This window comes from Arvicola amphibius, chromosome 14 (genome assembly GCF_903992535.2).
Source record: "Arvicola amphibius chromosome 14, mArvAmp1.2, whole genome shotgun sequence".
In the NCBI taxonomy this organism is placed as follows: Eukaryota; Metazoa; Chordata; class Mammalia; order Rodentia; family Cricetidae; genus Arvicola; species Arvicola amphibius.
The window spans coordinates 31,689,209-31,712,770 of NC_052060.1; the positions used below are offsets into that span (position 1 = coordinate 31,689,209).

A 23,562-nucleotide genomic window follows, 5' to 3' on the forward strand; every position below is an offset into this window, starting at 1 on the left:
CTGTCATTGCCACTGTGAGAAGTTCTTCTCCTTCACTGAGCAGTGTAAAAGACATGTTTTCTTATTTTCTCTTCTCCTTTTTTCACATCAGACAGAGGTAGCCTCTGATGACTAACCTACCAGAAGTCTCTCAAAAATTTATAAATGAAAATTTACAGGCCCCGTGAGACTTTTAGGGATGATTGTAACGATTGTTTGCTCTGTCTTATTGCTTCCTGGATGACTAATCTGGGTTAATCCTTTTGAGCTTCACTTTCCTTCCCTGCAGAGTGGGGCAATAAAAGACCCACCTCCTGAGCTGCGTTCACTCTGCAGAGGGTCAGGCACGCTTTGGGGCGCAGTGGAAATGGTCAGGAAACACCATCTAGTGCCTTTTGAAAGAACACAGATAAGTACCAATAATGGAACTTGTAGCCGAAGGAGAGAGAGGGAATCCAGAGGCTGTCACCAGCCACCTTGTAATCAGCCTGCTGGGCCCGGGATGATAGTGGCACAGTCCTGGACTTCGTCATTCTGTTTACTATCCTCTAACTAACTGTAAACTTTCAAGGAAAAATGGCTTTCTGTTCTTTTTTTCTCATAGCTGAGGCAGAGCAGATTTGCTTTCTTTCTGTTTAAATCATTAGTATTAAGCTATCACCCATTCCAGTGACTTACCAGAGAACCTAAAAGAGCTATGGTTATTAAATTACTGTTTATGTCTTGTTTATAAAATAATTTATACTTTTCAGTGACAGTGGTTTTTCAAGGGAGCTAGTTCTGGCAGTTGTGTGAATGGGGCGGTTACATATTAAATACTGAAGTCTGTGCTCCTACACATTCTGGAAGATTTTTAGGATTCACTAAACTACTGAATATTGCCTCTTATTTATCTATCTATCATCTATCTATGTATCTATCTATCCTCTATCTATCTATCTATCTATCTATCTATCTATCTATCTATCTATCTTTCATTTATCTAGCATCTATCTATCAATCATTCATCTATCATCTATCAGTCACTTGCATTATGTGTAGAAAACAGTTAGTTGCCATAGGTGACATTTCTAGAGTGAATCCCATGGGAACTGTTCTAGGGACCTGTTGTTTTGTAACATCTTTTTCCCTGTTAACCGATGGGGAGACTAAGTCCATAGCTAGAGATTTTCAAACCAACATCCACAAGCACTCACTGTGCAGTCACAATACGGAGAAGAGGCTTCCTGACATTCTGCTATGGATGACAACTGGACTCTGTCTCCCACTTAGATTTCTGTTGCTTTGCATGGGAAGGGGCTCTGATGTGGAAATGTGGGCAAAAGCAGCCTTTGTTGTCTTCTGAAGGCTCTTCAGTGTTACGGCCCTTAAAGCAAAGAGAACGAAGGAAGGGGCAAAGACACATTCTCTAATGTCTTAAGAGGAACCCATGGGCTACTTTTGACTGTGGACAAAGAGTTACAAGAAGGCTTTGCACTAAGCTGGACCAGCGTGCCCCAGAGAGTGACCGTGATATGCCAACAAAAAAAACGGGAGAAAGCAACAGAAGTGTGCTTTTCAGGCCTGCTATTAAATTTCATTCAGACTTAATTCTGGGTTTCTCAGGCAAGGGCACTTGAGATGGTTTTTATTTTAGTCACTTGCATTAGTTATTTGTGTAAGCAGACAGAATTCTCTTACGTTTAGTGAAGAAGTGCAGAGAATTTAGCTGCTGCTGGACCAGATGGCCTATTTCTGAAACACTGCCCTTCCTTGAAGTACCGTTCCTTGGAACATGCTAGGAACGAGTGTTCCTTTGTAGTTATAGGGACCAAACCCAGATACTAACTCTTAACTGAGAGACTCAGCACTTGGAGGCTTACTGCCACTTTGTCTGTCAGGCATCTTGGGAGGAGTGAGGAGGAGACAGCAGGCAGGACATCATCAAACAATGCAAATGCTCAAAAAAGTCCCTGCCAGTTTTTAATGAGATTCCGGTGGAATAAATACTTGGATGAATTAAAGACACTTAATGAACACCCCAGTTACAAAATAAAACACGAAGACATGCAATTCGAGTACAACATGCAAAGGTACATGCCTTGTAGAATGTAAACTGTATGACCTATGTTTGGTTATTTGGGAGTTATTCTCACTTGTTTTCGTCAACACGGAGTCTTACTTAGTTTGACAGGTGATGGTTGTTAGATTTCAAAGTGGGGCAAATGGCTGAGGTGCCTTGGAACACACCAAAGCAGACCCTGGCTGCCAGGTTCTCCCTGCAGCGCTTGGAGCTCAGACCCTACCTGTTACAGGACCCTGCTGGCTGGCTTATCCCTCCTCCTGCAAGAAATTTTTCTAGCCCAGGAATTGAGCTGTCCTGCCCACAGCTGCCCTTCCTGTATAATCAACCATTTTGGTTACCTGGTCTTTCTCATCTACTCTCTTTTGGGCCTCCTGGCTGCTGCATGCAGTTCCCTCCACAACCCCCACCCCACATCCCCTTCCCCCACATGCCTCAGGGTCATGTCCACTCTGGACTATCCCAGACGTCCCTGCCCCTGGCTGTGCTCTCCTGCATGTCTACAGTAAACTTTCTCCTCCACCATCCCTAGGAGGAGTCATGCCCTTTCCTTTCCTTTCTATTTCTTTTTCTTTTCTTTTTTTATTTCCCATTCAGTGGTTGAGTCATTGAAGTAGGTAGATGCTGGCCTAAGAAAAGACATGAAAAATAAACGGGATACCGAGGGTGGCGGTACACGTCTCTAAGTCCAGCATTCTGGAAGTGGAGACAGGAGGATTATCAATTCAAGACTAGCCTGGGTTACCTAGAGAGACCTTAACCCACCCACCCCCAAGCAAATAATAATAGCAACAACATTAATACATTTTAAAGAAGCAAGCAAAATACTTGCTTTTTAATTTTTCCATTTGGAGTGCGAGGGTTTGTGCACCAGAAGCAAAATATATGTACAAGGTGGATATTCAATGGGTCCAGCAGTCACATGTCAGGCTGGGCTGAGTCACTGAGACCTGGCAGAGCAAGGCTGAGAGCCTGCTGCTGTGTTCATCTGTGTCTTTGCCCCCAGCCTTATGCAGGAGCAAACGTCTGCTCCTGTGATCTGCTCATTGCTGCTTGTTCCATCTTGAAGGTCCAGGCAGATGGTCCTGTCCTGTGGTCTGTGCCCTGTGTAACAATGGAGACATCCTTAAATTTGATGAAGAGATTTGGTTCAAATAAAATGTTATAGTGGTATGCCTATAAGTCTTCAGTTCCAAGGAAAATATAATTACAAGAACCAGCTAAGTTTATTAGTGAACTGTCAGTTGGTCTATTTTAGTCTAAAGAACTGGCTAGCTTTGAAAAACTTTTAGATTGTTCCCTGAGCTTATTCCCCCTGCAGTGCTCTTTCTTGTAGGTTTGTTTTAGAAACAGAATAAGACTGCTCAGAGCAGTTTCTATTTGTTCTGGACGCTGGGGAAGATCTTTCTCTTTTCCACATTACCACTTAAATAGCAAACAAGTCTCTTTCACAAAAGACATTAACCACGTTCCCAAGGGGTGGGGGTAGGAACATTTCCTAAGAATAGTGGATAAAAAACAATCTAATAAGTGAACTCTTTGCATCTACACCATGGACCCAGAGTAAAAAGAAAGTGTATAAACAATTCAGGCTTAAGGATTCATTTAGCAGTTTTCTATGACCCAAATGATACTTCGATGATTGTAGTGCTTAGAAAATTTACTTCAAGCTATCCTTCATTCAATAGAAGATTTAACTTCATTGGTACATTGTATTACCATTCTGATGCTTATTGGAGAGTATTTTATTTTTAATTTTACAGATCATTTATAAGTTTAATTTCGATGAATTTTATGTAGCTCTCAGTTGTGAGTGTTAAGGATCTGGAAACAGTTGCAGGCATTAATGAACAATTACTATCTGTAGTATTTGACCCAGCACTGTAGATCTGTTGATATATATTGATGTTTTCCATAAATTATTTAAGTAATTGTCAATGAAGTTACAATTCTCAACAGAAATGTGCACCAACATCTACATTCATCTAAAACTAAAGTCACACAGGGAAAGTGTTCTATCAACGTTCACAACTCATGTTCATTTTTAAAGTCTGATACATTTTAATATCTGCACCATATTGATATAGAAATGATGAAAAAGGTAGATTTTTGTATCTAATCCAAAAACGCAACTGTTAATCTCAAAATACTTTACGTTGGTATGGATTTTAGTTTATTTGCTACAAATTTAAAGTCACTTTTGTCATACTATATGTATATTTCTACTCTTGTTTAAGGTATTATGTTTATTCAACTCATTTTAAAATGCACTGTATAGTTAAGAGATACAAATTAATAGTCATATATAATAGTCAAACATACACTCATGTTAGTTAGATTTTCAAGGTAAAACAGAGATGCATTTCAGATAGATAGGCATTCTTCAAACACTTCAAAGACCCACTTTTACAATGTTTTTAGACTTTAGACTTTTCTTGACATGTCTGCTCCTGACAGCACCAATTACTTCAAGAGGATGATGGGCATTGAAGAATCTCCTTATGGAATTTGTTTTTAATATGGCAAGGCTAGCCAATTGGGCAAGAAACTGCTCTTGCCTGGACTGCTTGACTGTATACTATACGAGCTAGACATGAAGGACCCACAGAAAAGTGACTGTTGAACTTGTTGAAATAAGGCAGGATGGTTCTTCAGGGTTCCTGCTTCAGAGAAAAAACTACCAGACTTTCTAAAGGACTTAGAAGAAAATGACCAATATAACTGTCAATATAGGCAGGACAGTTTCAAATTTCCTGAGAAGTCTATCAGACACTCTAGGACTATAGGCTGAAGATGGATTCCCCAATGTTACAGAAAACTTTGGGTTACTGTCCAGGCAGCCAGATATCTCTGTTATTTCTAGAGTTTTGGAAATTGCTTACAATGCATTTTCTGTTTACTTAGGTAATAGTATATCCTTTTAGGGTCTTTGATGGAGTTGAAGACTAGATAGTTACAATTATAGTTTTCCTTAGTTATGATAAATGATAGATTAGATACTTTAGACTCACAAAGATAGGATAGATGGTAGAGTATTGTCTTTAATTTTATAAAATACAAATAGACTAAATATCATAACTGTAATCCTTGCCTGTTAAATATTTTGTTAATTTTGCAATGTTAAGTTAAAACCTTCCTTTTTGATTAGACAGAAAGGGGGGAGATGATGTGGGATGGCCTTCAGTATGCTGTAAATCTGGGTTTTTTTTGCCATTGGTTAATAAAGAAGATGATTTGGCCAATTGCTAGGCAGAATATAGCTAGGTGAGGAATCCAGACAGAGAAACGAGGAAAGAAGGCCAAGTAGGGGAGGCAAGACAAGAGGTAACAAGTCACGAGCCTCATGATAAAATATAGAATAATAGAAATGGGTTAATTTAAGTTGTAAGATTAGTTAATAATAAGCCTGAGCTAATATGCCAAACAGTTTGTAATTAATATTAGGCTTCAGAGTGGATAGTCAGGAAATGGCAGGCAGGAGAAAAACCTCCAGTTACATAACATAAAGATTTATGCTAAAACTTATTGAAAATTCTATTTTCTTCTCTCCTGTAAAGAGAAAATCAGTCCTGTAGGTTGAATTTCTTTTTTTTAAAGATTTATTTATTTATTATGTATACAACACTCCTTCCATGAATGCTTGCATGCCAGAAGAGGGCACCAGATCTCATTATAGATGGCTGTGAGCCACCATGTGGTTGCTAGGAATTGAACTCAGGACCTCTGGAAGAGCAGTCAGTGCTCTTAACCTCTGAGCCATCTCTCCAGCTCCCTGTAGGTTGAATTTCAAGAGAAAAAGATGTGTCTTAGATTTTTTTAGTGCTGTTATGAAACAGCATTACCAAAAACAAGCTGGGGAGGAAAAGGCTTCATTTTGTTTATATTTCCACATCCCAGTTCATCAGTAACCTCTGTCTCCTTGTGTTACATCTTGTTGGGTATTTACAAGAAGACCAATGTCCTTACCATTCTCTTTTTATTAATGGGAAAAATTCATCATATGCTTGTTTTTCCCTTTGAGCTGGGTATAAATTTCCCAAATCGAAAGAAACTCATTAATTTATAGAGTAAATGAACTTTTTAAAAGAACGCTTTGGCGAATTCTCTATAGTTGATTATATTGGATATCACTGTTGTTGTATTTACAGTATGTTGCCGTGTTATTGGGTATTACTGTTGTATTTACAGTATGTTGCCGTGTTATTGGGTATTACTGTTGTATTTACAGTATGTTGCCGTGTTATTGGGTATTACTGTTGTATTTACAGTATGTTGCTGTGTTATTGGGTATTACTGTTGTATTTACAGTATGTTGCCATGTTTTAGTGTCTTGGGGTGGTGTGGCATTTGGCTGAGGTTCGACTCCTACACGGAGCCTTCTATGGTCAGGAGGGAAGGCTGTCAGATTTGCAGGCTCTTTCGTTCCTCCCTTGCCTTTGAGTCCCATGTGGAGCATCTGCGGGAAATGGAAGTGGGGTGATGTATTGAGATTGACATGTGACCTCAGTACATGTCTGGGATTAGCCACTTATTGAATAAAAGGTTGCTCTCTGTGACAGTGATGGGTTGTCCCTGAAACAGCCAGCTGTCACATTCCACATTGCTTGCCAAGAGAGGCTCAAGGCATTCTAGATGCCTGTAGGGACATGGCATCTGTTTATGCTGTGCAAATACCAGTAAAATAGAGGCTCCTTGCTGCTTGAAAGCATAGCACAGGGCAGCAGGTAGGCAGCAAGCAAATGGGCTTCCCAGTAAAGGATCCGACATCTGTAGTGGCTTTGACTCTCACATGTAAAGTCTGAACATACACTTCCCATAAAAGCTATGTAGTTCATGCTTATAATCCTGGTACTCTAGACAAGGAGGCTAGAGGATCAACCAGGCCAGCCTTGGTTGGCTACATAGTAAGTTCCAGGCCAGCCTAAGCTATAATATTATGGAGACTTTGTCTCAAAAACAGAACAACAGCCGGGCGGTGGTGGCGCACGCCTTTAATCCCAGCACTCGGGAGGCAGAGGCAGGCGGATCTCTGTGAGTTCGAGACCAGCCTGGTCTACAAGAGCTAGTTCCAGGACAGGCTCCAAAGCCACAGAGAAACCCTGTCTCGAAAAACCAAAAAAAAAAAAAAAAACAGAACAACAAAGTAAACCACAAATTAACTGTTTGATTTTAAGAAAATGTACCAATTTGTTGAAAGGGCAGTCAGTAGCCTGCGAGAGGGAAAGCCTTTATAGACACCCAAGGAGGGCAGAGGATGCTGGCTTTGCTCGGGACATTTGAAATTTTTGTCTTTATCTGAGTGACTGACTATAGTTAAATCCTTTACGTTTTCTTTCTTTTGTCCCTGCAACTCTGAGGACTGAACCAAGTGCCTTGTTCATGTAGACAATTATCTCTGACTTAGCTATAGTCCCAAACTCTCTATTCTTACCCAGTTGCCTTATTCCATGTTCTTTTTAGATTATCACCCATCTGCAGGTGGAAGAAACACGATACACACTTTTTTTTTTTCTTGGTATAGTAGTCTCTTGAGAGAAATGCCTGGTATTTGTTTGTTTGGTTTGGTTTTGGTGGAGATTTTGTTTATTGATTTATTTATTTTTGAGATAGACCTGGAACTCCCTGTATAGCCCAGTTTGGCCTTGAAATCTTAGCAGAACTCCTGCCTCAGCCTCCCTATGCCATAACGTACAGACATGGGCAACTTCCTGTAGCTGCTTGCCTGTTTTTATTTTTTTTTTAAAGAATATTTGTTTCTATGCCTCTGGGTGCTTTGCCTGCATATTATGTCTGTGCACACATGTGTGCCAGATGCCTGCAGAGTTCAGAAGAAGGTGTGAGGGTGTCAAATCTCCTGAGATGGTTGTGAAGGAATCAACCTTGTGTCTTCTGAAAGATCAGCCAGCGCTCTCAGCTGCTGAGCAATCTCTCCAGCTCTCCCTCGCCTAGATTTTAATATAAATATTGTGCTCAGACTGTCATCCTACCTGAAACAAAACCAGCCTGTCCACTTCTCATCTAAGTCTACAAGATTAGTAGTAGAAAATGATTGGTTACCAGAAAGGATGAGTAACTTCTTGCTGGACTACCTCATTGTATGAAATTTTCTGAGTATATTTCTTTACCATCAGAAGAAATTAAATATAGTCAGCCTTCTATAACCGTGGGCGCTGCTTCCATGAATCTATCCAACTGCAGATAAAAATATTTTGAAAAATTTGGTTTGTTTGGAATATATGCAAACCTTTTCTTTTGTTATTCTGAATGGTACAATACAGCAACTAATAAAATCGCAAACAATGTATTATGCATTATAAGTAATCTAGAAGTGATTTAAAGGAGGTGGGGGATATGTATATGTTATATGCAAACTCTACGCCAGTTTATATGAGGGAGTTTAACATTCTCAGATTTTGGCATCTGAACAGCAAGAAACCTATAATTAATTTCCCGTGGCTTCTGGACGACAACTGCATTGCAAATGTTTGGTATTGGGGGACAAAAAGTAGGCTTTGGAGCTCAACAGGCCAACATGAGAAATCAAAATTGATGTAAAAATCCTAGCATCTACAAACTTGTCCAAGGTCAAATGTTACTAAAAAGTGAGGTTTAAATTATACAAATGAATTTAAAAAGAAGGGAAACCAACAGATACCTGGAGCCAAATGGGAATCCAAGGTTAGGGAAGCCAGTGTCCAAAAGCCAAATGGGCTGATGGTGTCTGAGATTCCCTGTGGAGAGAGTGTGAAATCGGCATCTGTGGACTGTACGTGAGTTCACGCTGCGGGTTGGAGGCAATGGGCCGACAGTGGACTCCATGAGAAGGCTTGTCTGTGGAATTCTACCCATGAGCTGAGCTCGTCTCCAGCAGTGATGTGGGCGAGTTGTGGCGGAGCTTGCCCTCTGCTTAAGTTGTGAGCCAGGAAACAGGAGCCTGTGCTACACACTGGCAGCAAGTTCAAATTCTCACCCAGCACCATGCAGATCACTGAGCAAATAATAGGCAGGCAGTCTTCTGGGGATGGACTTACAGTCCACTTAGGGTCTTCGGAGATGAGCAGCAGACACTAGTATCTAAACAAGAAAGAAAAAAATAAACAGTGGATGAAGGGTTTCATACATAGTATACTTTAAAGATATTTTTCTTTTAACCAAGAAGAAAACTTTTAATTTCATAGTTATGAATAATGCTTATTTATAAATAAATACTCCTAGTGTAAAACCACAGACTAAAACTTAGGTTGAAAGGGAAGGTGTATAGGCTCTTGCCAACAAGCTCAGAATATGAGAGGTAGAGGCAGGAGGATTGCGTCAAGGTCAGAGGTGTCCCAGGTTACAGACTAAGATAGACCCCCATCTCAATCAAGAAACCAGAGTGAGAGAAAGAGCGAGGGAGAAAGGAAAGAGGAGGGGGAAGGAGACAGAAAAATTGGGACACAGGTTTTAATAACGAGAGAGCCCCAGGGACCATTCTGTGTCTGAAGAAACCTTGTTCCAAGTGCTCTGATACTAAAATGGAAGACACCGGGAACTCCAGGGAGCCAGCAGTATTTTGAGTCTGCTTTTCTAGTGGGAATTGATGTTCCCTGACCCACCCGTCTTCCTCTCTTGTAGGTCTCCCTGGTTGCCCCAGGCATTGCCCAGACACACACTGTATATAGCTCACCGGCCAGGCTGAAGTTTCTAGTAGTCTAGGAACTCAGAGAACCAAATGTCCTATCCTGCCTGACTTTGACTTCATTTTTAGGAACTCCAACAACTTTAATGAAATCACGATATGATTTTTGTAACTCTTAATTTCCGAGTTGTACAGCTGATTTTCTTTCTTTTACAACTTCAGTGTTGGCTCATCTCATTGTCTATTTATGGTAATATACTGATGGTCTGAAATTTGATTTGGGATCAGTTTTAAGTAGCTGTGTGGTTTTGAATGAACACGCTATCCTTTCTGATAAGTGACCCCCACCACCACTGTGCCCTCCATAGTAACGATCAATCACACAGCATATTGACTCTACGTGGGTCATACTGTGCCCACTGAATTCTTAACTTCTTCTTGGTAACCCTTTCTTCTGTTTTTGTTATTCTTTGGCTTTTCAGTAGGCAGTTGTTAAATAAATAAACTTGTTGAATAAATGTGTGGACGAGCACTTAAAATCGGGTTACACTTCTACTGCTACCCATTGGGTTGTTCTCAGCAGCTCTGTTTGAAGGGAGGATGCCCACCTACAAACCAGTCATGCTGGACCTGGACCAAACCTTCCCCAGGCGTCTGACATTCATCTAGAAACATTAAGCGTATACAAGGAGCTTGTGAAAGTCATAGTGAGTTGAACCCAGGGCAACAAAGGCAGTTAGGATAAATAATTCTCTTTACAAAAAAGCTTATTGTCCTTTTATAACGTAATAAAGAAGGAGAAAAAAAGAAACAGTGTTAGGAGTACCAGAAAACTGCATCCCCTAAGAATATATTTCCCCTTTTCTGCTCTGATCTCTTAAAGGAGAGTTTTGTATCATTTTTCTTGTAGGTAGGGAACTTAGGGTGAGCTAGACCAAGAAAGATGAGCCTCCCACACGGAATGAAGGCTGCGTTTCCTAAAGTGTGAGCACTTAGGGGGAAATAGTTTATCTTAACGATGCTAAATTGGGAAAAGAAGGAAACAGTAGAATTCATATTAAGAGGAAGCTGAAGTAAGTTTTAAGTTGCTATAAACTGCAGAGTAATTTCTCAACCTGAAGCTGGAGCTGGGAAGCCTAGTGGCCCTCCAAGCTGACAGATGAGCGGTTTCTTCAAGCCTTTCTTAACCTTTTGTGGAACTCAAGGCCTACAGGCCAAGTTTAGCTTGGCCAACTTAAGTACAGTTTATCTTTCAAATTCCTTCTGACCTATGTGAAAGTAGGCTTCGCCTGTTAATTCCTGTTTGGTTTTTTTTTTTTTTTAATAACTTCTTTTCCCAAAAATAATTCTGTTGAAGGTCAAATAATTTTCAAGGCCAGAAGTTTCAAAAGAAGCTGAGCTGCATTCCTGCCTGAGAAACTCTTGTGTACTAATGATTCTCCTGCATTCCTCCGTAACTGGCCACTGGGCCCTGCTTCACTTTCAGTAAATGAGAGCTTAGCCTTTTAGAAACAGTCGAAATCAATGCAGAATGTTTGCTCAACTATATGTTCTGTGAGAGAGATAAAGGAGTTTTGCCTGCTTTTTTTTTTGTACTTGAAAACTATGCAGAATATTTACCTAAAACATAATCACCAGCTAGTTTATCCTGGATGCAAGGTGAAGTCCCAGAGTCCCATGCGGTTTCAGCTCCAAGAAATTAGGACTATTACTGCCCTTATTAAGACTAAAAAAGACTGGACTCGGGTTTTGTTTTAACATTTCAGCTTTGTGCTTTTAAACAGCCCGTATCCTCTGTAAACACAGTCACTCGAGGAGTTGGAACTAATGAAAAAAAAATGTCACTTTTATCTTCTTATCCTAGGTGGTCGGTGTCGCTCAGGCCATCAACAAGAAATCAGGAAACGGTGGGACGTTCACCGAAAAGGATGAGAAGGTACCAGAACCTGCGCTTGGCACGATGCCAGCTTAGAAAGACACTTTCTCTTTATAGCACATGTTCTGAGTTAGGCATTGCTGAAATGGCTGGAAAAAAAAAAAAAACCAAACTATGGTTCAGAGCGTGAATCTGCGTATTTGGGGGTGAGGCTGGTGGGTGGGAAGGGGTGGGGCTGGGGTGGGACTGCGGTGGGGGTGGGGCGGTGCTGAGAGGTGGGAGGGGGTGGGGCTGGGGTGGAGCTGAGGTGGGGTGGAGGGTGGGGGTGCGTGCGCAGTAAGAACTACTGAAGAGGGGGTGCGGGACTGAGAAGCAGAAGCTGGAGAGATGGGAGTTTGTCAAGACAACACCTATCTAGAAAATCCTCAGCGACACCTTCTTTAACAGTAAAAGAGAAAAAATGGTGTGAGTTTTAGAAGACTTCCTTCAGCTAACGACAGCAGGGATTTGACTAGAGAGTGCTGAGTGCCAGCAGGAGCTCCATGTTCTCTCCTCACTGAGCTACCAGCAAGTCCTCCCCTGAACTGGTGCACACAAAGAAAGGGCCCTTCTACATTTTAGTGATCTCCTCGTCCTTTCCATCAGCCCTGTACAAAGGTTTATCCTTGGGTGGATGGGGGCGGGGTCGACGAAAAAAAACAAACTCGATTGTTCTAACCCCCGCGCCCCGCACTGGCTGAGCACCCGCATTTTCCTCCTGGTAAAGAAGCTTCCTAGTCTTATTTATAAGCTTTGCGGCGGGTCCCAGTGTGTGAGTTCAGGAACGGTTGTATGAATTTAGCTTCCAAGGGAACAACAGTCGGTGTCATCTTACCATTCCCGTCCAGCTCTGAAGAAACACAGCGTGTTGACAAGATCCCCTTCCAGCCCTCCTCAGGTCTGCTCACACCTTAGTTCCCCAGAGCTCTAGGATCCCTCCTACTGAATACACTTTATACATCTGTCATGCCCGCTTGCCTCTCCACCGCTCCAAGCCATGTTGCTGCGACCGACCGTGTGGCGCCTCTGAAACTTAGCAGGTGCTTTTGAATTTGGAAGACATTCAAACAAGACAGTTAATTTTGTTTCTGTGACATTAGCAGTATTGACACCCGTGTTAGCTCCCATGTTTTAATTGATCTAGATCGTAAGAGGCGATTTTTAAAGTCAGCATAGCATACCTCTGTGCTATTAATTACACCTGATACAAAGGCATGCTTATTAGATAAGCTCTGTGTCTACTGTTGTAGTCCATTAAAATAACCCCGCCCTTAATAAATACTTCGACTGTATCATATAGGTGTGGCTAAACCATGCCATCCAATGATGCTTTCTTTAGTCACTAATTTCACTGTGAGCACCTCACCTCATTGCAGTACTTTAAGGATTCTAGATTCATATTAAAAAGATGTATTTGGGGGCTGGAGAGATGGCTCAGCGGTTAAGAGCACTGGCTACCCTTCCAGAAGTCCTGAGTTCAATTCCCAGCAACCCCATGGTGGCACAACCATCTATAGTGGGATCTGGTGCCCTCTTCTGGTGTATGTTGTACATACAGATAGAACACTCATACATAAATAAGGCATCTTTTTTTTTTAAAAAAGAATGTATTTGAACTAGTGTTTGCCACTTTACATAACACTCAACTTGTTATGAACAATATTTTCTTAAATATGTGAATTTTCATTTGTTTCAGTAATAAGTTATAAGCTATTTATTTGGTCCCTCATAGGCTTGAATTTTAGTATCACATAGACTCTACACCAAATCCTGTATAGAGAAAATTGCAACTTTATGCAAAATTGTCATCTCAATTCCTTTCCTTTTCTTTATATAGCATCAGAAGGCTAGACCCCTAGTCATCTGCTAGAGGTGCCATTTATCTGGCCGTCAGTTTGCATGAGTTCCTAATTTTAAGCATAATAAGCATCTACATTTTGATGTTTAACATTTATTTCTGGCAGTGGTTCTGGGCAGTTTCACAAGCAGCTCCAATCTGGCCATTTTTGTCTCCGCTCCAGGACTTCGCTGCCTATTTGGCGTTTTGCGGTATTGTTCTTCACAATGCTCAACTCTACGAGACTTCACTGCTGGAGAACAAAAGGAACCAGGTAAATGGGATTTCTGAAGACAGCCCGAAACTCGCTTTTAAAGACATTTATGTTTTTATCCAAATCCTGAATGCACCCAATTGAAATTCAATTCATATGATTTGATTTTGTAACTATTTGAGCTTCTTCTTTCTGATAGTCATTTCCTTTTCCATTTTCCATGTTCAAAAGCTCCATCATTGCTAGACAGTGGTTTTTGAGAGACTTAGATGGCTTGAATGTGTGTCCTTAAATAAAGCCCTGAGTTGTTATTCTCAACTGCAGCCATCACTCCATCCCATAGCTTACTAAATAAACACCTTAGCATCTTTGATCTTCCTAACAGCTTTGGTCTTCCTTGCATTTTTCCCAATCCTACTTTTTGGATCTGCTATCTGGATTCTTTTTCTTATTTGTTACAGAACTTGCTAATATATGTATTGATTTATAGTCATGATTTAAGTTTTGTTTCTGTTAATTCTATTTTGTAATTACTCTATATACATATCTGTATTACTTTTACTATCTAACTTTTAGTTTCCCCCTACATTTCTTAATTCTTTTCCTTCTTTTCTTGGACTGTTTGCTCTAATGTAGTCTCGTGTTCCTGCCCCTCCCCCATGCTAACTCTCACACACTTTCTAGGGTTCTTCTTTTCCTAAGATGTCCCAATTATGGGTCTCCATGTTTCCCGTCACCCTGAACTACCTCCTCTGTGCCTGTACCTACAGCACCAGGCAACTTGCCTTCAAGCTTCTCTTAGAAAAATTCTCTTTTCTGGATCTCTCAACTTCTTGTTCACATTAACCCTGTTCTGTTCTGGCGTGTTATCAGTTGAGTGTTTAAGAATAGTACGGATGTAGGTAAGCCTTGGGAATCCTCACATGGATAAAATGCCTGTTTTCCCCCTGCACCGCTCTGCTTGCTGTGATCCTGTGAGCTGGAAAGCTGAGTTTCTCTGATAGAAAGGGTTGTGCTTTGTCTTGTGACTAGCATTCATGCTCTGCTGCTCGGCTCTTCACAAATGTTTTGTGTGTATTGTTTATTTTATGGAAACGTATGACCTATAATGTATTTTTCATGTTATTTATGTTTAACGTGCCATGCTTTATATTATAGTGGTGTATTATTTTGTATCGCTAAGTTTTAATGTTTGTCATTGTTTTCATAAGTTAGTTTCACAACGTCTCTTTTTATTACCATGCCTATATGTCAGGTCATCTTGTTAAGACTGGAGATTTAAGACAACCTTCAGTTCTGTATGATCCTTTTCTATTATTTTTTAAATCATGACCTTCTCCACATTCTATTTTCTCTTCTCAGAAGTAATGCTATGTCAGGGACTATATCTCAATGGCAGGTCACTTGTCTACCATGGGTGAAGCCCTAAGTTCAATTCCTATCACCAAAAGAAAGAAAGAAAGAAAAGTCCAATGCTAATAAAATATGTTTTTCAGTTGTCTTAAACTGTAGAATTCTCCACATTTCCTCCTCTTATCTCATCATCCTTCATGTCAGTCCTAACCTTACCAATGCTGCTGCAGCAACACCGCCACCCCCCCCACTGTACCAACACTGCGTCCCCCTGTACTGTATCAACAACCCCCCCCCCCCACTGTATCAACACTGTTTGTTTGTCCCAGCCACCCCAAACCAAAACAATCACACAGAAACCATATTAATCAAATCACTGCTTGGCCCATTAACTCTAGGTTCTTATTGGCTGACTCTTAAATATTAATTTAACCCATTTCTATTAATCTGTGTATCACTACATGGCTGTGGCTTACTGGCTAAGGTTCTGGCGTCTGTCTCCAGCAGGCTGTGAGGCATCCCTCTGACCCTGCCTCCTTTCTCCCAGCATTCACTTTAGTACCCCTCCCCCAGCCCAGCTCTGGTCTTTTGCCCTATCACAGGCCAACACAGTTTCTTTATTCATTACCCAATAAAAGCAACACATAGACAGAAGGACCTCCCACACCAGTACTCTCTGTATTACGGCCAGCAGTGAATAAGTGCTCCCCTTACCTACATCCTGTGCTGTCATTTAAAATTGGGTTCTTGGTTTTCATAATGTTCAATTCTTTCAGTTCTACATATTCTCCAGATACTAGCTCTGTACCTGATATATAATTGGTAAAGATTTTCTCATTCTGTAGTCTGTCACTTTGTTCGCATGATGGTGACCTTTGCTGTAGGAAAGCTTTGCAGTTTCATGAGGTCTTATGTATTAATTGTTGATCTTAGCACCTTTGCTAGCTGTATGCTGTTCAGAAAGTTCTTTCTTGTGCCAATGAGTTCAAGCTTATTTCCCATTTTCTCTTCCATCAGATTCTTGCTATTTGGTCTCATGTTGATCCATTTGAAGTTGAGTTTTGTACAGTGTGATAAGTATGGATCTATTTTCATTTTTCTACAGGCAGCCATTCAGGCTGGCTAGCACCATTGTTGAAGATTCTGCCCTTTCTCCATTGTGTAATTTTAGCTTCTTTGTAAAGCACCAAGTAACTTTGGTGTGTGGAATTATGGCAGGGTCTTCAATTTTATTCCATTAATCAGTGTGTCTGTTTTTATGCCAATACCATAATGTTTTCATTATTTTTGCTCTGTAGTACACCTAGAAATCTGGAATGGTGATACCTTTTTAAAAAATTGTTTTTATTGAGCTGTATATTTTTCTCTGCTCCCCATCCTTCCCCTCTCCCTTCTACACTCTCCCATGGTCCCCATTCTCCCAATTTACTCAGGAGATCTTGTCTTTTTCTACTTCCCATGCACATTAGATCCATGTATGTCTCTCTTAGGGTCCTCTTTGTTGTCTAGTTTTTCTTGGGTTGTGAAAAACATTGTAGGCTGGTTTTTCTTTGCTTTATGTCTAAAAGCCACTTATGAGTGAGTACATATGATAATTGTCTTTCTGGGTCTGGGTTTCCTCACTCAAAATGATGTTTTCTAGATCCATCCATTTGCCTGCAAATTTCAAGGTGTCATTATTTTTTCTGCTGTGTAGTACTCCGTTGTGTAAATATACCACATTTTCCTTATCCATTCTTTGGTCAAGGGGTATTTAGATTGTTTCCAGGTTCTGGCTGTGACAAATAATGCTGCTGTGAACTTAGTTAAACACATGTTGGAATGGTGATATCATTATAATTTAGAAATGTTTTAGCTATCCTATTTCATTTTGTTTCTCTCTCTCTCTCTCTCTCCTCTCTCTCTCTCTCTCTCTCTCTCTCTCTCTCTCTCTTCATGAAATGGAAGTTTTTTTTTTTCCAATTTCTGTGAAGAATTTTTTGGGAATCTTGATGGGAATTATAATTGAATCTATAGTTTGCTTTTGGTAAGATATCCATTTTCACAGTATTAATCATATCAATCCATTAGCATGGGAGATCTTTCCATCCTCTTATGTTTTATTCAATTTCTTTAGTGCTGGAAAGCTTAAATCCCCTGGTAGTAATGCCGCCAATGCAATAATTCAGGTCAGACTAAATTAGTAAATCCAGGTTTAATCTGAGCAGAGCAGAGCAGAACAATTCCTGGGTGGCCTTTGGGAAGGCAGGGGAGGAATCACAGGGCAAATATGGCTTCCAGGTCTTATGTAGCCTGTGGGCGTAGTCTTGAGCAGCCTCGGGGAGGGGCTGAGTTTTGGTGGACTTCTCAGGGGCGGGATTTGGAATGGGAGGAGTGAGACCAGAGAGTAGAATGGAGCCCTTAGCTGTGTCTTAAAGTTTTTATTAAAGAAGTCTCTTACTTGTTTTAGGTTATTCCAAGGCATTTGTTTTTGAAGCTTTTGTGAAAGGCGATTGTTTCATTGATTTCGTTTTTCTTTTTCTTTTTCTTTTTTTTTTTTTTTTTTTTTTTTTTTTTTGGTTTTTTTGAGACAGGGTTTCTCTGTAGCTTTGGAGCCTGTCCTGGAACTAGCTCTTGTAGACCGGGCTGGTCTCGAACTCACAGAGATCCGCCTGCCTCTGCCTCCTGAGTGCTGGGATTAAAGGCGTGCGCCACCGCCGCCCGGCTCATTGATTTCTTTATCAGAATGTTTGTCATTTGTATACAGGAAGGCTTCTCACTTTTGTGTATTAATTTTATGTCCTGCTACTTTGCTGAAGGTGTTTATCAGCTACAGAAGTCTCCTGGTAGAGTCTTTGGGGTCTTTTATGCATAAAACCTTATGATCTGTAGAGAATACTTTGGCTTCTTCCTTTTCTATTTGTGTCCTCTCGATCTCTTTCAGTTTTCATTTTCCTCTAGCTGAGACTTCGGGTACCACATCGAATAGGAATGGAGAGAGTGGACTTTGTCTTGTTCCTTGTTTTAATGGAAGTGCTGGGAACTTTCTCTGTTTATGCTAATTTGGCTGTGGGCTCGCTATAAATTTCCTTTATTATGTTATGTCCCTTGTATCCCTAGTCTCGTTGAAATGATCATGTGGTGTCTGTCCTTGAGTCCTTTTGTTTTGTGGATGACTTTACTGACTCACATATGCTGAACTAGTCCTGCATCCCTGGAATAATAATAAGGTCATTTTATTATGATGAATAATCTTTTGACATGCTCTTGAATTCAATTTGTGAGTATTTTATTGAGAATTTTTGCATCTATGTTCATAAGGGATATTGACTTATAATTTTCTTTTTTGTTTGTTGGGTCTTAATGGTTTTGATATCATGGAAATAGTGGCTTTGTAAAAAGAATTCAGTAATGTGTCTGCAGTTTGTGTTTTGCAGAATAATTTGAGGAATGTTGGCATTAGTTTGATGGTCTGGTAGAATTCTTCTCTGAACCCATCTGGCTTTGGGCTTTTTCAGTTAGATTTTAAATTACTGCTTCTATTTCATTTAGGATTATGGGTCTCTTTAAATTATTTATTTCATCTTGATTTGACTTTGGTAGGCCATATATGTTAAGAAATTCATCCATTTCTTTTAGCTTTTTCCAGTTTGGAATACAGGTTTCGATAGTATGCATATATAGTTTCTATAGTCCTATGATTTTCTGGATTTCCTTGATGTCAGTCATAATATCCCTTTTTTATCTCTAATTTTATTAATTTGGATATATCTCTGTCCTTTGTTTAATTTGGCTAAAGATTTGTGAATCTTGTACACTTTCTCAAAGAGTCAAGTCTTTGTTTTATAGATCTTTGTAGTCTTCTGTTTTTTCTAGAGTTTTCAAGTATGATATTAAGTTATTAATGTGAGATTTCTCCCTTTTAAAAAAATACAGGCAGTTAGTGCTGTGAACTTGCCTCTTAGACTACCTTTTAACCTCTTAATTACCTTTTAACCTTTTACCTTTGTTGTGTCCCATAGGTTTGGGTATGTTATGTTTTCATTTTCATTCAATTCTAAAAATCTTTTAAATTTTTAAATTTAAAAAAGTTTTATATTTCCTTCTTGATTCCTGTCTTGATCTAGTTTTTATGCTGCAGTGAGTTATTTAGCTTCCATGAGTTTGTATGCTTTCTGCCATATCTTCTGTTGTTGATATCCAGCTTTAATCTTTGGTGGTCAGATAGGATGCAGGACATGTGTCTTAGTTACTGTTCTGCTGCTGTGAAGAGACACCAGGACCTTATAAAACTCTTACAAAAGAAAACACTTAATTGGGGGCTTGCTTACCATTTCAGAGGGTTGATCTATTATTATTATGGCAGAGAGCATGGTGAGAGACAGACAGGTGTCTTAAGGGCAGTATCTAAGAGCAGTAGAGTACATCCTGTCCTGTCTGTAGGCAGCAGGGAGGGAGGAGAGAAAGAGACTGGGCCTGCCATGGACTTTTGAATTATCAAAACCCACCCCCAGTGACACACCTCCTCAAACAAGGCCACGTTTCCTCAATAGGGCCATTCCTCCTAATCTTTCCCTAAACAGTTGACCTACTAGGGACTAGACATACAAATGCATGAGTCTATGGGGGGTATTCTCATTCAAACCAAGATGGTGTTATTTTAGAGTTTTTTGTTTTTGTTTTGTATCTTTTGAGATTTACTTTGTTTCTAATATTTTACCAAATTTGAATATAGTTAGTTCCATTGGCAACCGAGAAGAAATTTCTTATTATTTGCTTGCAATGTTCTACGGATGTGTTAGGTATGTTTGATCTATGATGTTATTTAACATCATGTAGTTTTTGGTTTAGTTTTTGTCTAATTGACCTGTTCATTAGTGCAGGTGGTGTACCCAAGTCACCAGCTATCACTGTGTTAAGGTCAAGTCACCAGCTATCACTGTGTTAAAGTCAAGTCACCAGCTATCACTGTGTTAAGGTCAAGTCGCCAGCTATCACTGTGTTAAGGTCAAGTCGCCAGCTATCACTGTGTTAAGGTCAAGTCGCCAGCTATCACTGTGTTAAGGTCAAGTCACCAGCTATCACTGTGTTAAGGTCAAGTCACCAGCTATTACTGTGTTAAGGTCAGTGTATGATTTTGGTTGTAGTTTTGCTTCTTTCGTGAGCTTGGGTGCCTTCGTGTTTGGTACAGGAAAGTTTAGAAATATAATTTCTTTTTTATGTATTTTTCTTTTAATGATCTTTGAATGTCCTTCCTTGTCTCTTCTGATTAGTACTGGTCTGAAGTCTATTTTGTTAGATATTAAAATATCTACACCTGTTTGCTTCATGGTTCTATTTGCTTGGAAAACCTTTCTCCATCCTTTTACCCTGAGGTGATGTCTGACCTTGGTGGTGAGGTGTGTTCTTGGATGCAGTAGAAAGATAGGTTTTGTTTTCTAATCCAGTCTGTTAATCTGCATCTTTTTATTGGGAAATTAAGACCTTTAATATTAAGAGTTATTAATATAAAGTCATTATTTCCTATTGTTTCGTTGTTCCATTTTTCCCCTTTGGCACAGTTAGCCTTCTCTTCAGACCAAAGCTTTTCTTTTAGAACCTTCTACAGAGCTGGTGGACAGACATTGTTCTTAATCCTGAAATGTTTTTCTTTCTTCATCAATTGTGGTTGATAGTTTTGCTGGGTATAGTAGTATGGGCTGGTGTCTGTGTCTTTCAGAATGACTTGGACTTTTCCCTTTTAGGTTTTAGTTTCTTTTCTTTGTTCTGTCCATTTAGTGTTTTGATTATTTTGTGACATAGGGAGTTTTTTTTTCCTGGCTTCTGTCTAATTGGTATTCCTTATATTTCTTTTGCCTTGATAGGCATCTTTTTCTTAAGATTTAGTGAGCTTAGTGAGCTTTTCTTCTTTGATTTTGTTAAAAATATTTGCTGTACCTTTCACTTGGGTTTCTTCTCTTCCCTCTATACATATTATTTGTATACTTGTTCCTTTCATAGTGTCCCAGAATTCATGATTCATGGATGTTTTTTTGCTTCTTTTCCTTTTTGTTTTTGAGTTAACATTTTCTTTTGGTGAACTTCTTATTTTTTCTACCTTGTCTTCAAGATCTGTTATTTTGTCTTTCATGTCTTTTAATCTGTTGTGGAGGCTTACTTCTGTTGTTCTCCTTTGACCTCCTGAAGAATTATGAAGCGATTACATTAGCCTATACATATACCTATACTGACTTTATTAATGGTCTGTGCAGAGTTGCATCAGCTCATGGCCACAGATTTAATCCTTGCCTGGGAACTTGCTCATGAACAACCTCTGACCCATTGTGTCATTATTCTACGCACAACTACATTGTAAACTGTCACCTTTTCTCGTCTAGGTATTGCTTGACCTTGCTAGCTTAATCTTTGAAGAGCAGCAGTCATTAGAAGTGATTCTGAAGAAGATAGCTGCTACCATTATCTCCTTCATGCAGGTGCAGAAGTGCACCATATTCATCGTGGATGAAGATTGCTCTGTGAGTACTGAGGATGACTGGTTTTGCAAGATGGACACATTCTCGAAAGCACTTTCTGCTTTTCAAACCCAATTTTTGCCTTAGAATTCACCCCAGCTCCAACTGTATATGAGTATTTATGCAATACCAATACAAGGGTGAAGTGTGTTTGAAGTGGGGTGGAGGTGAGGGTGGCAAGGGCCTTCAGTGCCCTGCCACTGACCGTGGATGTCTGTGTGCTGCCCCTGCCAGTGGCTGCTCGGTCTCAGTGGGGAAACATCTTGTTACTTCAGTGTGCCAACTAAGCCATCAAGAACGATGGTGCCCTGCTACCTAAAACAGGTAGACTCCCATTCTGAGTGGGTTGAGTATAAAATTTTCTTCCTTACCGGAAATTATTTAGAAGCCAGACAGTCTAGATGGGTGGAATTAAAGGTATTTGTAAGTCCTACATCACTTCCCAACAACAGGAAATGACTCACTGTCTAATTCACAGATTTCAGGCCAGTGATCTATATTGTTAGGAAGCATTTCCCAGTGAGAGAGCTGGAGCTCCCCCATAGGGCTGGTTCTCTGTACTTGAATGCTGTGTGGAGTTTCTGCCTAGTGCTTCCCTGAGAGTCAGAACACAAGCCTGCCCCAGTTTTCCTTTTGCAGATTTAATCCTCCTGACTGTATGAAACAGTGGAATATTCCTTATGGTGAGAGCTGTGCTTCCTATAGTCCAAGGTTATTAGGAAAGGTGAATACTACTATCACTAGAGTGGGTCACCTACAATTCATTTATAAGTTAGAGCTGACATTACTGGCAGAAGTAGAATAATAAACGACGTTCAGCCATTTGAAAATTTTAATTGGCTTAGATATTAAGATAATTCATTATCCTCTTAATTATTATGTGTTAGAATAGATGCATTGATTAGAATAAAGTTCTGTGAATAGTTTACCAAAAAAAATTCATTATACCAAAACAAGAATCAGTATTTTCATGGAGAGCTACTATTTCATATTTCTAATCAGTTATGATTTAATATAAAGTGATTACAAAATAGTTGCTAGCTTTCTAAGTTCAGGTCAGAATTCGTTAATTTGATATGCCAACTTATCATTTTCCTTTTCTGGCCCATTCTTTAGCTTTTAATTTTAAAAAGTTTTCTGTGGAAACAGTCCTTTATTAACAAACTTAAATCTCACTTTATTAATGGGCAATGGAGTTTTTAATAGGTAACAAACTGGTTTAGGTCAATGTGACTCTCAGCTCAACAATATGGCTAGGGTTTGGACAAGAAATTAGTTTAGGTGATATTACAGTTATGTGTGTTTAAAACTACTTCAACATGAGTAAGCCCACTCAAAAGGTACTCTGTTCTTCCACTCCTAGATTATACTTTTATTTTCTTATGTCTGGGTTTCCTTCCAGTTTCTCTTCATTCATTTGTAAGTGCATCATGGAGCAATATGAATTTTGTTTTGGATATTATGTAAAACTAATTCCTGATATTACTAAGTCTTCATAATTATTCTGTTGCTCTTGTAAAATATTTCCAAATGGTATAACTCTTTAGGAAAGACTTCTTTGGGCTGAGGAAATATCCGAGCCAGCAAAGCTCTTTCCTTGAGAACTTAATGGTCTGAATTAGATATCAGAAGCCTCAGAGCAATGCCAACATGTTGGTGCAAGCAATTCCAGTACTGGGGAGGCAGAGGCAGGGTGATCTTTAGGGATTGTCTGTCAGTCAGCTAGTGAGCTCCAGGTTAAAGGAGATTGACAACATTCCCGAAGATGACACCAGAGGATGTCTTCTGGCCTCCACACATCCTCTCTTTCTCTCTGTCTCTCTCTTTCTCTCACACATACATGCACACACACATATACACACATGAGTACACATGCATATGAACACATGCACACATGAACACACAAACTGGCATATACATACATTCACAAACACATATGCACATGAATGCACACATATACACACTCATAACCACATACACAATCACACACATGCACACTCACACACTCATGAATACACATGCACACATACACTCACATACTCATGAACATACGAGCACATCAACACACACACTCGCACATACACACTCATGAA

The 23,562-nt window shown here is 39.8% G+C and overlaps 1 protein-coding gene across 2 annotated transcripts in view; it reads left to right on the forward strand.

Annotated features, from left to right (window-relative positions):
• Positions 1-23,562, forward strand: part of Pde5a (phosphodiesterase 5A) — a 134,204-nt gene that overhangs the window by 29,764 nt on the left and 80,878 nt on the right. For both annotated transcript variants that reach the window (XM_038311403.1, XM_038311404.1), the window contains exons 4-6: positions 11,524-11,595; positions 13,596-13,685; positions 21,335-21,472. In XM_038311403.1, coding sequence (XP_038167331.1) covers positions 11,524-11,595; positions 13,596-13,685; positions 21,335-21,472 — 300 coding nt within the window. The remainder of the gene's footprint in view (positions 1-11,523; positions 11,596-13,595; positions 13,686-21,334; positions 21,473-23,562) is intronic.